Source organism: Tinamus guttatus, unplaced genomic scaffold, assembly GCF_059628265.1.
Source record: "Tinamus guttatus ecotype Peru unplaced genomic scaffold, ASM5962826v1 Tinamus_guttatus_pri_ptg000503l, whole genome shotgun sequence".
Taxonomy (NCBI): Eukaryota; Metazoa; Chordata; class Aves; order Tinamiformes; family Tinamidae; genus Tinamus; species Tinamus guttatus.
This window is the reverse complement of record NW_028289037.1, coordinates 4,601,372-4,613,946: the sequence shown is the minus strand read 5'-3', so window position 1 is coordinate 4,613,946 and position 12,575 is coordinate 4,601,372. Positions and strand designations below refer to the sequence as shown.

Below are 12,575 nucleotides of genomic sequence, written 5' to 3'. Positions count from 1 at the left end.
TGGCTCTGTAGACACATGGAGGTCAAATATATTAGCAAGAGCAGGAGCAAAAGCTAATCCTAACTTAAGTCTTCAGAATCAATTGCAAGTTACATTTGATTTAGTTCTAACTGATTCTGTAGGAAGATTATGTCTAATTTAATTTTGCTAAAAATACTTATTTTGTCCTAAAATCACCCGACTTTGGAAATGAGACATTGCAAATGTGAAGTTTTTCAAAAGGCTTCACTTTTTTGTTATATAAGTGTATTGTTCAGTTACATATTCCAGTGTTTAATATACCACATTTTTGGAGATATGTGATGTGGATCAAAGGTCAGGATTTGGCCCTTAGTTAACTGCTGTCACTGGCACTAATCTCACAGCTATTGAAAAATGATGCATCAAATTTATATCTTTGCAAATGCCAGTATTCCGAATCTTGCATATGTTGCCTGAGCTGTCAGTAATAAAAAATCTGTTCTTAATTATTCTCCCACTTAAAAAAAATAATTTTCTAATAACCCAATGAATAGAAATTTGATGATTTCCTTGGCTAGAAACATTTTAAAGATCTAGTACATCTATAAAATTCTGTGTGCTTTTATAATTTAAAAGCTTTTGCAAATGATTAGGACTTCAAATTAAATCTCTGTGGATATCAGGAAAATCTGATGTTTAAATCTGAGTCAAGATTGAATTGATATGAATAACTTAAAGGAAAATATTTTAAAAGAATGTCATCCTTTAAACAAACAATTCAGCAGAAAGCCAAACATAAAATATAAGGTATACATGTGTAATAGTCATGCTAGCTATAAAAAAGCATAATTAAAATTCATCATAGTATATATTTTAATTTAATGTCCATCTTATTTTTTGTGATATGAATTTGGCTTATTGCTGTTTCATTTGCATCATATGAAAATGATTCCACCCTGTTAAGAAAATTAAAATAGTGAGGAATATTAAGAAAACCTAAGAGTAAAGATGATGGTATTGGATATTATAAGTATTTCTGGTTGGAAGAAGTATAATCCAGACCATAAATCCTATTTGCTTTATATATATATATATATATATATATATACACACATATATATGTATTCCTATAACAGCACTTCTTTCATTTAATTACTTTCATTCAAAGCCCAAAGTAGTGAACAGAAAAGACTCCTTTTGAAACTTTGGACTTGCCTCAAAGTTATGATAATTAGCATGAAATTCTACCTTCATTAAAGGTTGAAGGGTTTAAAATATACAAAAAGTAGTGTGCTCTTTTTCTTTCGTTCTTCAGTGTGATGATAGACTATCATTTTAGCTCATCTCTGCTTCAACTAATAGTATATCTTTTGGAAACATTAATATAAACCACACAGAAAGTACACTAAACGTTTTTTCTTTGCCTTGTCCATCTGCTTTTTCGTGCCTTAACTTAAACTGGAGAATGTTGAACCTTTTCTTACAAAATATCCTCTTCTTGGTTCTGATTACCTTTGTCGGTAATGAAACAGACAGTTTCAGACTACTGTATGACTGTTCAGGTTTCTCTTTTTATCTCTGTATCTAAAATTCTAGAGAGAATTTGTCCTTTCTCCTTGAAATCAAACAAACTAGTATTTATTTTGCTAGGAGCATTATGTTTTTAAAATATTTTTCAAAGTTTAATGCCAAAATGCTATGTAATTGAACAGCAATGTAAAACAAAAATATGTAAGTGGGTGCAAACAACCACTCCAAAGTTCAGAAGACCTAGATGAATAGCTGTTGATAAAAATTTAATTCTGCAGTTTAATCTTTGCATTGAATGCATTTATTGAGGAAAAAATGTTGAGCAAAAAATAGTACATAATCCTGTAATTAAAGGCTCTCATAATGCATGCACACATAAAGGCTGCATTCGAGTTGTACACACTGTTTTTAAAGGAATTGTATAGAAGAGATTCCAATAGTGTCTAGGATATGGACTCTACATGAGTCTCTACAAGAGACTTAAATGTCTCTCGAAACAACACAGACCATAAATTTCTAAAATGCAGACTTCTCACTCAGTGTGCTTCAGGTAAACAAATGAGAGTCTTTCTGTTTTCTCCTATACAAAAATTATTAATTCTGTATGAATTAAAATTAACCACAAGGAATATCGTTGCATTGTAGAATCATTTTGGTCAGGATATTTTTGAAAAGTGTGATGATAGGCTTACATGTGCCCAGCCTTAAAACTGCTTAAGAATCATCGCCTTTATCACTTTTGCCAGTTCTGTTCACCTCATCCTTTTTTTTTTCCTTTATCAACTGGTCTTCTGAAAAAAATTTTTACTGGTTTGAATGACCACTGTCAAAATCATTTCTAGACAAAATATTTTTTCTAATGCAACAATTTTCAACTTTTTCAGACCTAAGTGACCAACTTGTGGAAGTTGTTGGTCTGGAAGGAGCTATGGAGATGGGTCAGATATACACAGGCCTGAAAAGTGCTGGAAGGCGACTTGCCCAGTGCTCATCTGTTGTCATCAGGTACTGTCCACTCTGATCTGCTCTATACTACTGCAGTAAAACTGGAATGTATTAGATGTTACTATTTCAATTTCTCTCATTGTTTAGCAATCATGATTACTCTATTTGTTGCTTATGAAAGTATTATTGTTATATATTAAATAAGAGTAATTTACAATATGTTCAAGGAAAATTTGTCAAAGAAATATTTTTTCCATTTCTATTCTATGCCCATACATTTTCCTTTCTTTAAATGCATCAAAAATCTAGAAAGAAGGAGCTTACATTTACTTTATGGGTATTCAACTCTCATTTCATCTTATGAGGAAATATCATCAAGCAGGTGGGGCAGAAAGAGTACGGCATGAATATCCTGGGGTTTGTTATTGACATAGACTCTGGGCAATTTTGAGCAAAAAAAGTCATTTAACAACACTTTAACATATTTTAAACAATTTCTAATGCAATCCTCACCAGGGAATAGTAGCACGTAATTAGTATTTGTAAAGCACATTTTTGATTCTTGGAAGTCAAAGTTCTCTGGTTTTAATTTCTTTGTTATTTACTGAACACTTACAAATCACTGTTAATAAAAGTGTTAGTATGTGTAAGCTGTGAACAATGTATCACACTAATTTACTTGTATTTTACCATTTACTAAGCGACCAGAACATTTACAGTTTGGAAATCTAGGTTAGCTCGTAAGCAGAAATAAATAAATAAATAAATAAGTAGTAATAATAATAATAATTAAAAAAAATCTAACTTTTAGATAAGTACAGGGAAAGAGAGACATTAAGGATTTTTCAGGACTAGCAGACATGAGGAAGGAATTTACGTCATTATTCAGACCTTCCTTCTGTGATCCTGAAATGTTTTGCATGGAAATCTTATTGTTAAAAGCTAAATATAAGTTCAAAATTTTAATAGAATGATAAGCTATAAAATATAAGCAGCCTAAAATTAGGAATAAAATCATTAAGCAAAAGCATTAATCAAAACTTGAAGAAAATAAGTAGGATGTTCTGAACAGTATGATGTTCTTTTGAGAATCTCTTGAAGAATGGGGTGGTGTTGACTTCGGAGTATTCTGTCATGTTGCAGGACTGCCAGTACACCCTTCTCAAGATACGAAGTGAAGGTTCATTGCCTATTCTTCACTTCATCTATTATTGCCCATAGATGGCAGTGATTAAGCCCATAGACTGTCAGTGTCTAAGCGAGAATATCTTCTGACCTTCATGAGCACAGAACTGATTCTTGTTTTTCTCCTGCTATTTAGTCATATTATTTCCAACAGACCTGCACAGAAACCATTGTAACACAGATATACAGGGTTGTAAGAAACCCCAAAAGATCATCCCTTTGATTTTGTATCTAATTTGTCTATACTTTTCTTAATGTGTTGTCCAAAAGTATACATGGAACATTGGCTGAAGCTCTATGTTAAAATCAGTGTCCCTCTACTAAAACTTTGAGTTTTTAACATGGTAAGTTAAAGCCTCTGAATATAGTAAAATTATCACATGTTATGTGAGTGCTGTATCTAACCCAGGGTTAAACAAAAACCTGGAAACATCTTTGGAAGTTCTGGTAAATATTGGTGGTAGAGCTAAGGTATATTGCTTATTTCCTTTACAGCAGTCAAAGGTACCACAAATAGCAGAGATTTTGTCTTTTCAGATAGTACAGCTTATGCCTGATGTGTTTTTTTGCTTAATTCACTGTTTATTTCACAAATTACAGGCTATTCTCCCATGAGAGAGTAGCATATTAGTAGCAAGATGTGTGAGTGTTCACTGTTTTTTTAAAAATGAAGCTAAGGCTTGTTTATGCAGTCTACTAAAAGGATTAATTTTATAAGCATCTTTCATGAAACCAGAGATTATACAGAAGTTTAGGGTAAATCAGGATTATATGTGCCTATGCCATCATATATATGTCTCTTTAATATGTCAATTTATCAATTTTGTCTTGTTGCTTCTACTTACACAATGAAATATATTTCTTTAGGACCAGCAAGTCTCTGCCTATGCAGATAGATGGGGAACCCTGGATGCAGACGCCTTGCACAGTAAGTATACTCTTATCCCTGAGAACAGCATTGAACAAAAAGGCAAATTCAGAATTATTTTTATGGCACTGAAATGACAATAGTCAAAACAAATATTTGCTGATTTATTTAATTTCACTTCTTAAGTGATAGAAGTGGAATATTTCTCATTAAAATGGAAACCATTGCCATCAATATTCATTTATTTTATCTAAGTAACATCTACACACAGCCTTCTAATATGGTTCATATCCACTGCGTTTTTAATAAATCACGATGTTTTTCCCACAGATTTGGATGGAATAAAAACACAGGCATTATTATGATATCATTTATTTCAAAGCTTTGGAAAATGCTTACAGGGCGCAGTCTTAGCATCCTGTTACCTAGACTTATCTATTTTTTTTTGTGATGAAGGACCACATTTATACTCTATTGATTGCTGGGGAAGACCTGATGTTAGTTATGGTGTTAAAATGTGTGTGACTAATAACTCTTATAAAATTTAGGAAGACTTTTCACTTACCTTAGAGAGCTCATAGTAAGACCATTCTGTTTAAAGATGAAGTCTTGAATGTGCTGATTGAATCATACAAGATAAATAATGATTAAAACCCTACAGTTTAAAAGAGAAGGGAAAGAAATTAATCTCACAGAATCACATAATGGTTGAGGTTGGAAGGGACCTCTACAGATCACCTACTCCAACCGCCCTGCTTCAGCAGGGACACCTAGAGCACGTGGCACAGGGTGGCATCCAGGCCGTTTTAGAAGATCTCCAGAGAAGGAGACTCCACAAGCAGCCTGTTCCAGGGCTCAGTCACCCTCACAGGGAAAGACAATCTTCCTCATATGGAGGTAGACCTTCCTGTGTTTCAACTCATAATCTTGTATGATGGTGTTTCAGTATCCACGTGTATGATAGGAGTGCAAGTAAAAAGGAAGGAGAAATCCATTCCTCCTCGAGTGGGGAGGAGGTTGCTCAGAGCAAATTCTTTGAATAACTCTTATTAGACAAAGAAACAAAATGTAGCTTCAAAAAGGGAGGTTATGGTCCCTCTCTAGTAAGTTAGAGAGGCTGAGAAGTTTAAGACAGTGTTGAAGAAGTTTAAGCTCATTATTGTTGAATGTAGTCATAGTAGCATGTTTTAATGTGCTATTTTAGTAAATTTCACTACAGAAAACCTATCATTTTAAATAGATGAATTATGGTAGCCTAGCAGTCTATAGGACAATGTAACAGGTGGGAAGGCATTCCACCGGAGAAGTGGTAATTCTCCATACCAGGATACTGGATTACTTGCTTGAATTTTGCCTGCAAAGTAAAATCCCAGGCTACACCAAGAAGAAAAAAAAAAAAAAAAAAAAAAAGGAAGGAAAGAAAAAAAAGAAAAAGACGGTCAAAGCAAAGGTTGAATTCTAATTGTCTACGGCAAGCCTCTCACATCCTGCAGTGAGAACCAGGCAAATGCATCTTATGTGAAAGCAAAACACATCTGAGACGGAAATACGAGAACTATTCATTTACAGTATTGCTCCACCATGAATTTAGATAAGGAAGGAAAAAAACATCTATGTTCTGACCTGACTTCTCCTGGTTACAATTCCAACCATGCTAGAATTATTCCTTAAGGCTCTTTGCAGAGTAACTAGGAAATCCTCCTGCAATAATACCAAAGGTGGATGTTAGATTTCTCTCAGGTGAGAAAGTAAGCACACACATATGAGTGCTTTGGAGAGGGCTTTTTTTGACAGCCAAAGTGTATTTGGTCACATGGGTGATGAACGGGAGTTAGGCATGGTCTCTCAGTGATGTGTATTCCAGAGTCTGAAGAAAATATAAAATCAAAACACATTTTTAAGTGTAGCTATGTAGCCAGTTATTTGAACTTGCAAGAGCTCAAATTTCAGAAAAAAAAATATGACAAGAACAATATGAGAGTCATGAGCTTTTGCCTTCTTGACAGACAAAAGCATTTTTTCCAGGAAATATCTACAAGTGAATGAGCAATTACTAGTTTTTAAAGGGAGGAAATCTTGATGACTGGATATAGAGATCCGTGACTTATGTTTTGTAAGAAACACATGAAAGTGTGTTTTTCCTTTTTTCCCTCTTTTTTTTTCCCTTTTTTTTCCCTCTTCTCTTAGGAAATATATTTCCCTATCTCTTACAAAGAACTGAGGCCCCTATATAGAGTTGCTAGCACTCATACATCATGAACTGTGATGTGGTTCAGATATCAGGTGGTGAGACTCCTGCTATCTCTGGACTCACATATTTATATGTAGGATGTTGAAGAGAATGCTTATTATTATAGGCTAATGTTAGCCTATACTAGCAGTATAGTTGTTGAAATAACCCATGGTTTATTCTAGTATGGTGATCCAGTGAACAGGGAAGCCCCTCCTGTATCTGGATCTGTAGACAGCCATCTGTGTGCATATTTGTCAATCATATATCTAAACTGCACTGAGGGACAAGACTGAGAATCTTTAGGTATCATTAGGTGTATTGGGGCACTGGCTCTTGTGAATGATTCTGTAAGGTGTGAAGGAACCTAAAGACACTACATAGGAGCTGTGCATTATGCTACTGCTGTAGCATTTATCCTCAAACTAAGTGTGATGATGCTCGGGTCTTGCCACCAGTGAGGCTATTTTGGACTCAAGTCTACAGTCTCTCAATCCCAGCTGGTTTTGTAAGATCTCTCTGAGACAAGGTGTGTGTGTACCTTCAGTGACATATACCTTCAGTGTCACTGGAGTTCAGCAGTTGGGATACAAAAATTACAAAGATTGGAGTGAGAAATAAATTAATTGTTTCAACAAGTATTGATTCCGTTCTGTCCCTAGGTTCAAGTGGTTACACTCAGAAGACCTTTTCTGTTTCTTTTCTGTTTCTCATTCGTATCATTCATATCTTGCAAGTGATTTTTCAATCTGGTTTGACCAGACCAAAATTCTCCGGCTTGATTCCATTAGGCAGACTAAGGAAAACAAGTTCTGTATCAAATCCCTGTTATGTATGGGATGACATCAGCACAAGTTTATTTCCTGTTGATGTGAGAATGGAATTAACAAGGTCAGCTCCGCTACTTCTCCATTCTGACTGGAAAATGTTATACAGGTAGCTGTCCCTCTCAAACATATAAAGACCACATCCTCCAAACGTGACAGGCTATACTGGAGAGTATTGTGGGATGCAATAGATAATGCAGTGATGCCTCAAAACTTGTGTGAGTGGTGATTTTTCTTTTCTGTGATTTGCTTTAGTGCTAAAAAAAGTAGTGTGCTTCATTACCCATGTTTTACCATCTTCTATTGCACATGTTACTAGCATCCCTAAAAAGGCAGAAGTGCATCTTGCTTGTTCTTTCCCCACTTAAAAATGTGAATTGCCCTGCTCTAGACATCCAACCATCCAGAATTTTCAGTGTGTTGAATAGATGCAGGCTGCAGGGTCTGACAAAGTCACTCTGCTCTGGTATAATAAGATGCAGAACCTGAATGTCAAATTGTATTGTTTTCACTGTTTTTTTTTATAGAAGAGTCTTTGGGAGAAGGAAAGATGATAATGTTAATGTTATGTTAAACATCTTGTCTGATTAGCTGAGGAGGAAATTCTATCAGAGCTCTCCTAGACAAATATAGCAACATGGAAGATATCTATGGTTTCACCTGATCTCAAAGCAGGTCATTAATAGCAATGAAACTTCAGAGTCTCTCAAGTTAATTTGATTAACTTCTAGCTTCATCCATTACATTTTTTTTTTAGAAGAAAAAAAATCTTTCAATTTAAGTACATAAATTCTTAGCATTATTTTGAAAAATATATAAGAATATGCTGTCTTAATTAGAAATAGCTGTGATTTCAGTTCTTTCATCTGTTCCTGCTTGGTTGGCATCACGTCTGAAAGAGCCTCAAGCTGCTAACATCATTAGATTACAAATGGAAGGAAGAACTGTTCATAGAGTATGCAAGAATATTGCCTGAGTGAAGGAATGAAGCTAGGGAAAACCATCTGCAACCATTTTAATGGTTTGCAGAAATACAGTTTCATAGACATCCAAAGCAAAACATATTGTATACCTTTTGTCTAATAGTATTTTTAGAATTACTTACTGAAAGGTAAATTTCTGGTAAGACATTTAATGTTGAAACTGAAAAATAAAATTTCAGAATATGATTTCTTTCTAGCCTTTTCTTTAGTCCTTCAAAATGTGTTGAATCGAGGCACAGAGCACCTCCTGAACCTGCTTGTCTCGTAAGTCCAGAGAGAAACAAGAGCTAAAACCAGAAAAGCTTGCCGTCATATTGACAATATGGCAGAACTGTGTGAGAAAGCTAAAAGGAAATCACAGATCTGCTTTTATGAAGCTCCATTGGCTTCTACACCCCATAGATGGCATGAGGAATCTGCAGCTGTTTTCTAGCCTGTCAATCTGTAAAGTATGCTTTTTCCATGACAATTTTTAATGAGTTTTTTTGTCTTTTTTTTTTTTTTTAAGTATAAAATGAAACTTTTGTATCTGTTTCTTTAGGGTGAAGAGGAACTGAGTGGTAGCTACAGTGGCTGATGTTGGTAGCATATCAGGCTGTTATTACATAGTTAAGCTATAAATGGATGTGTAGGAAAAGTTTTAGATGTTGTAATTAAATATTGTAGCTTTCTCCCTTCTTTTGAGTAACAACATGCATACAATTCTGTCTCTAGGCCAGAGTGCTTTTCCAAAGTTCTAACAATTTATTTTGTACCTGGGCATTATTTTTTGTGCTCAGAGGTACACTGCACGTTAATTAGTTTTGTTTACCTATGCATATTTTTTCCTAATTTCACAACAGTAGTTTTTGTAATTGACAAAGCAATTTACTGCATGTGTGCTTTCTGCACCCCCAGACAAATATGTTAATGTGTAATGTACCTTTCTTTCCAGTTCAGATTGTTAAGAAAAGAATTAGTTGTGACTAATTGCCAATTAATTTGCAGTGGTTTAAGCGGGAAAGGGGGAAAAAACAATTGCACCTACTAATTAAAATTTAAAATATTCCAAAGTGTCATCTTTAGGTGTCTGTGGAATACATAATTTCCATTTTTGTTCTGCACTGGATCTGTAACAACCCTGAGCTTGACAGCTCTATTAATTTAAAACCTCAGTGATACCTATTAGTATAAAACATGAAAAAAATGCCATTAATCATTTATTTTAATTTTGCAGCTCTGTCATTTTCTCAGTATGTTTAAAAATTATGATGACACCGTAATGTTTTCCAATCTACCTGTGTGAAGGGGAAACGGATCACACTACTTAGGAGAGAGACTAGAGTATATTATTAGAGCTTAATTAATGCCAAACTGATTAGATTTGATTGCACTTTGCACAATAATATTGTTAAGAAATTTATTTAAAAGATGTGTTGCATAATGCTATATTTAAAACCTCCAGTCTAGATCTGATCCAGTCTGAGAGATTTGACCAAATGCCTCATAAGACAAGTCACAGGTTATTTATTTATTTATTTATTTTAACACTGCCCACATTCTATATCTCTTCTTCCCTTCATGATGTCCAGTGCAGCACTTGATCACTTTGAGGTAGGTAGAAGTATTTGGATCTCCTGTTATACGGAGGTGTCACATCCATGCATTTCCCATAAAGGATAGGAGTAATTTATGGACATCTAAACTGTGGGAAACCCTTCTACCATCAAACCTGCCAACAGCCAAACTCCGCTGGAAACATGGAACAAATACAGATGTCCTGAAATACAGATCCAGCTTAAACTTTTTTTTATTTTTCAATTCATACTTCTCTTCTTAAAATTCAGAAATGATATAGTTTCTCTAACTTTGATTGAAATATTATAAACAGAATTGATTAACTCTGTTTTGTTTCCTGTTGTCATTCCTGTTAGTACCTATAGCACCGTATTTTTTTAATAATATAAAGCTTATAGGCATTCTGTCAAGTGAGAAACATATATGTAACCAGCACATATTGTAGAAGAGTGAACATAAAAGGAAAACTGATTGATCTAAAAGATGTGGTAATTTCTTTCAAATTATTAATGCTCAGTGCATTTTATATGGTGAACGCATTGTATTAATGTGGCTTCAAAGCACAGTTTGAAATTCTGTCCTGCTTCTGAAACAAATAAATATCCATTTTATGCCTTTATAAACATATTTACTGTCACAAACTCAGGCTTCTCCTTTATTAGAAAATTTCTTCTCTTTGAATAGGGAGCTATTACCATCTCTACTTTTAAGAATTATGCTCTTTTTTAATTGGATCTAGTTTTCCTTCCCACAAATATATCATCAGACACATTTTCTAATACTGCAAAGGTGATTTTAAAATTGCAAATGCAGTATTTTTCTGCTAAATCTATTTACTAGATAAAACAGTCCTTTAAATTTCCATGATCATGAACTCATAGAATAAAATCTTGGCATCGGTTAGTGAATGGGAGTTTTGCCATTGGCTTCAGCAGCTTGAGTTTAACATATAATGTTGTACATCAGGCTTTCAACAGAAATCCATGACATCTTAGCAATTATTTTGGCTATTTACTTTCCTTCTAAATGTAATTTTGTTATTTCTATATCTCTCATGTTTTTAAATATAAACATGTGCCATATAAAAGTGTTAGATTTTTTCCTCCAGACACACTTCAGACTCTCCCCTTAATTTATGTTTAAGAACACTCTCCTTATTTTTGTGTATTATTCCATATTTTCAATAAAACTGAGTAACTATTCTCCAAAATTCACAGAACTACATAGTATTTTGTATGACTCTGCCAGGGTATAGTCAGTTGCTAAAAATATGCGAGCTTTGTGCTGAGGTTTGTTTTTTTTTTTTTTCTGAGCAATTTTTTTCACTACATATCTTTTGTTTTGAATCAGTTTTGTATACAGATTAATCTAGGGAAAAGGAAAATCAAAATCATAATAATAATGGGTCTCATTTAAAGCTTTTAAAATTATGTTTCTAATGCAGAGACATGAGATTGATTGCTGAACAAGGCAGAGAAGGTGAATGGTAAAAATCAGTCTTCATTTAAACAAATGTAGAATCTACACAAAGCTATAAGTGGCCTCAATAAGATACCATTTTTTCTTTTTAATTTAACTAGATTTTGGTTACTCACAACTGAATTTTTTTTTTGTCCATGTCAGTTCCCCGTTCAGCACTCTTAAGTCCTCAGTGCTACTTCCCTTCTTTTGATCCAGAAGACTATTTTTTCTTTTGGATACTCTTAGTACTGCCTCCTGTCTGAAAGTGTGTACTTTCATTTTTCACTTATTCCCCCAAACTCACATCACCAACTCTGACATTGCCACTAGTATGAAAAGAGATGCAGATGCAAGAGTCCAGGTCAGAAACACAGTACCTGAGAATCTTGAGAAAGACAAAATTAGTGTCTTTCAGAAAAAGTAATTCTATGGTCCAGTAAATACAAAGTGTATTACAAGCATGCTGATCTCTTTTTATCACATAAGTATTGTTTTTTAATCTATATTCTTCCAGCAGGAAATCAAAGAAATAAGTGATTATCATTGCTAACTAATGCAACACTAACTTATGCTACCAAGGATAGATAAAATATGTACTTTAAGTTTACATTTTATTTTTGTATTTTCAGCACATAATGTGTACTTGAAACTAGTGGAACCATGCCAGTTTGTAACAGTCAAAAATATGCCTCGGAGAAATGTATATAGGACTCCTTTCTCATGTTCACGAGTGCTTAATCATGTTCAGGCATCTTAGCTGATCTCAGCTGATAGGATACAACATACTGAAGAGGTCATGGTCTCTGAAACAGATGGCTCAAGCCAAAAAAGAACATTACAAATGATAAATATTTTCTCAATATGTAATTGCATTCATCCTCAGCAGCACTGAACAGCCCCAATCCAACACGCAATCTGTATGAGGTCTCGGGATTACTTCACCACGCCTAAAGCCGTCCTTGTGCCCTGCTCTTTTATTCATTTGAAGAATTACAATGAAATTACCTCTAAGAGGAAATTTTGAGGAC

At 34.1% G+C, this 12,575-nt stretch overlaps 1 protein-coding gene across 5 annotated transcripts in view; it reads left to right on the top strand.

The window, feature by feature from the left end:
- The window catches only part of DGKB (diacylglycerol kinase beta), a 326,104-nt gene that overhangs the window by 310,477 nt on the left and 3,052 nt on the right, over positions 1 to 12,575 (top strand). For all 5 annotated transcript variants that reach the window (XM_088533501.1, XM_088533498.1, XM_088533500.1 and 2 more), the window contains 2 exons: positions 2,376 to 2,496; positions 4,489 to 4,549. In XM_088533501.1, the coding sequence (XP_088389627.1) occupies positions 2,376 to 2,496; positions 4,489 to 4,549 (182 nt within the window). The remainder of the gene's footprint in view (positions 1 to 2,375; positions 2,497 to 4,488; positions 4,550 to 12,575) is intronic.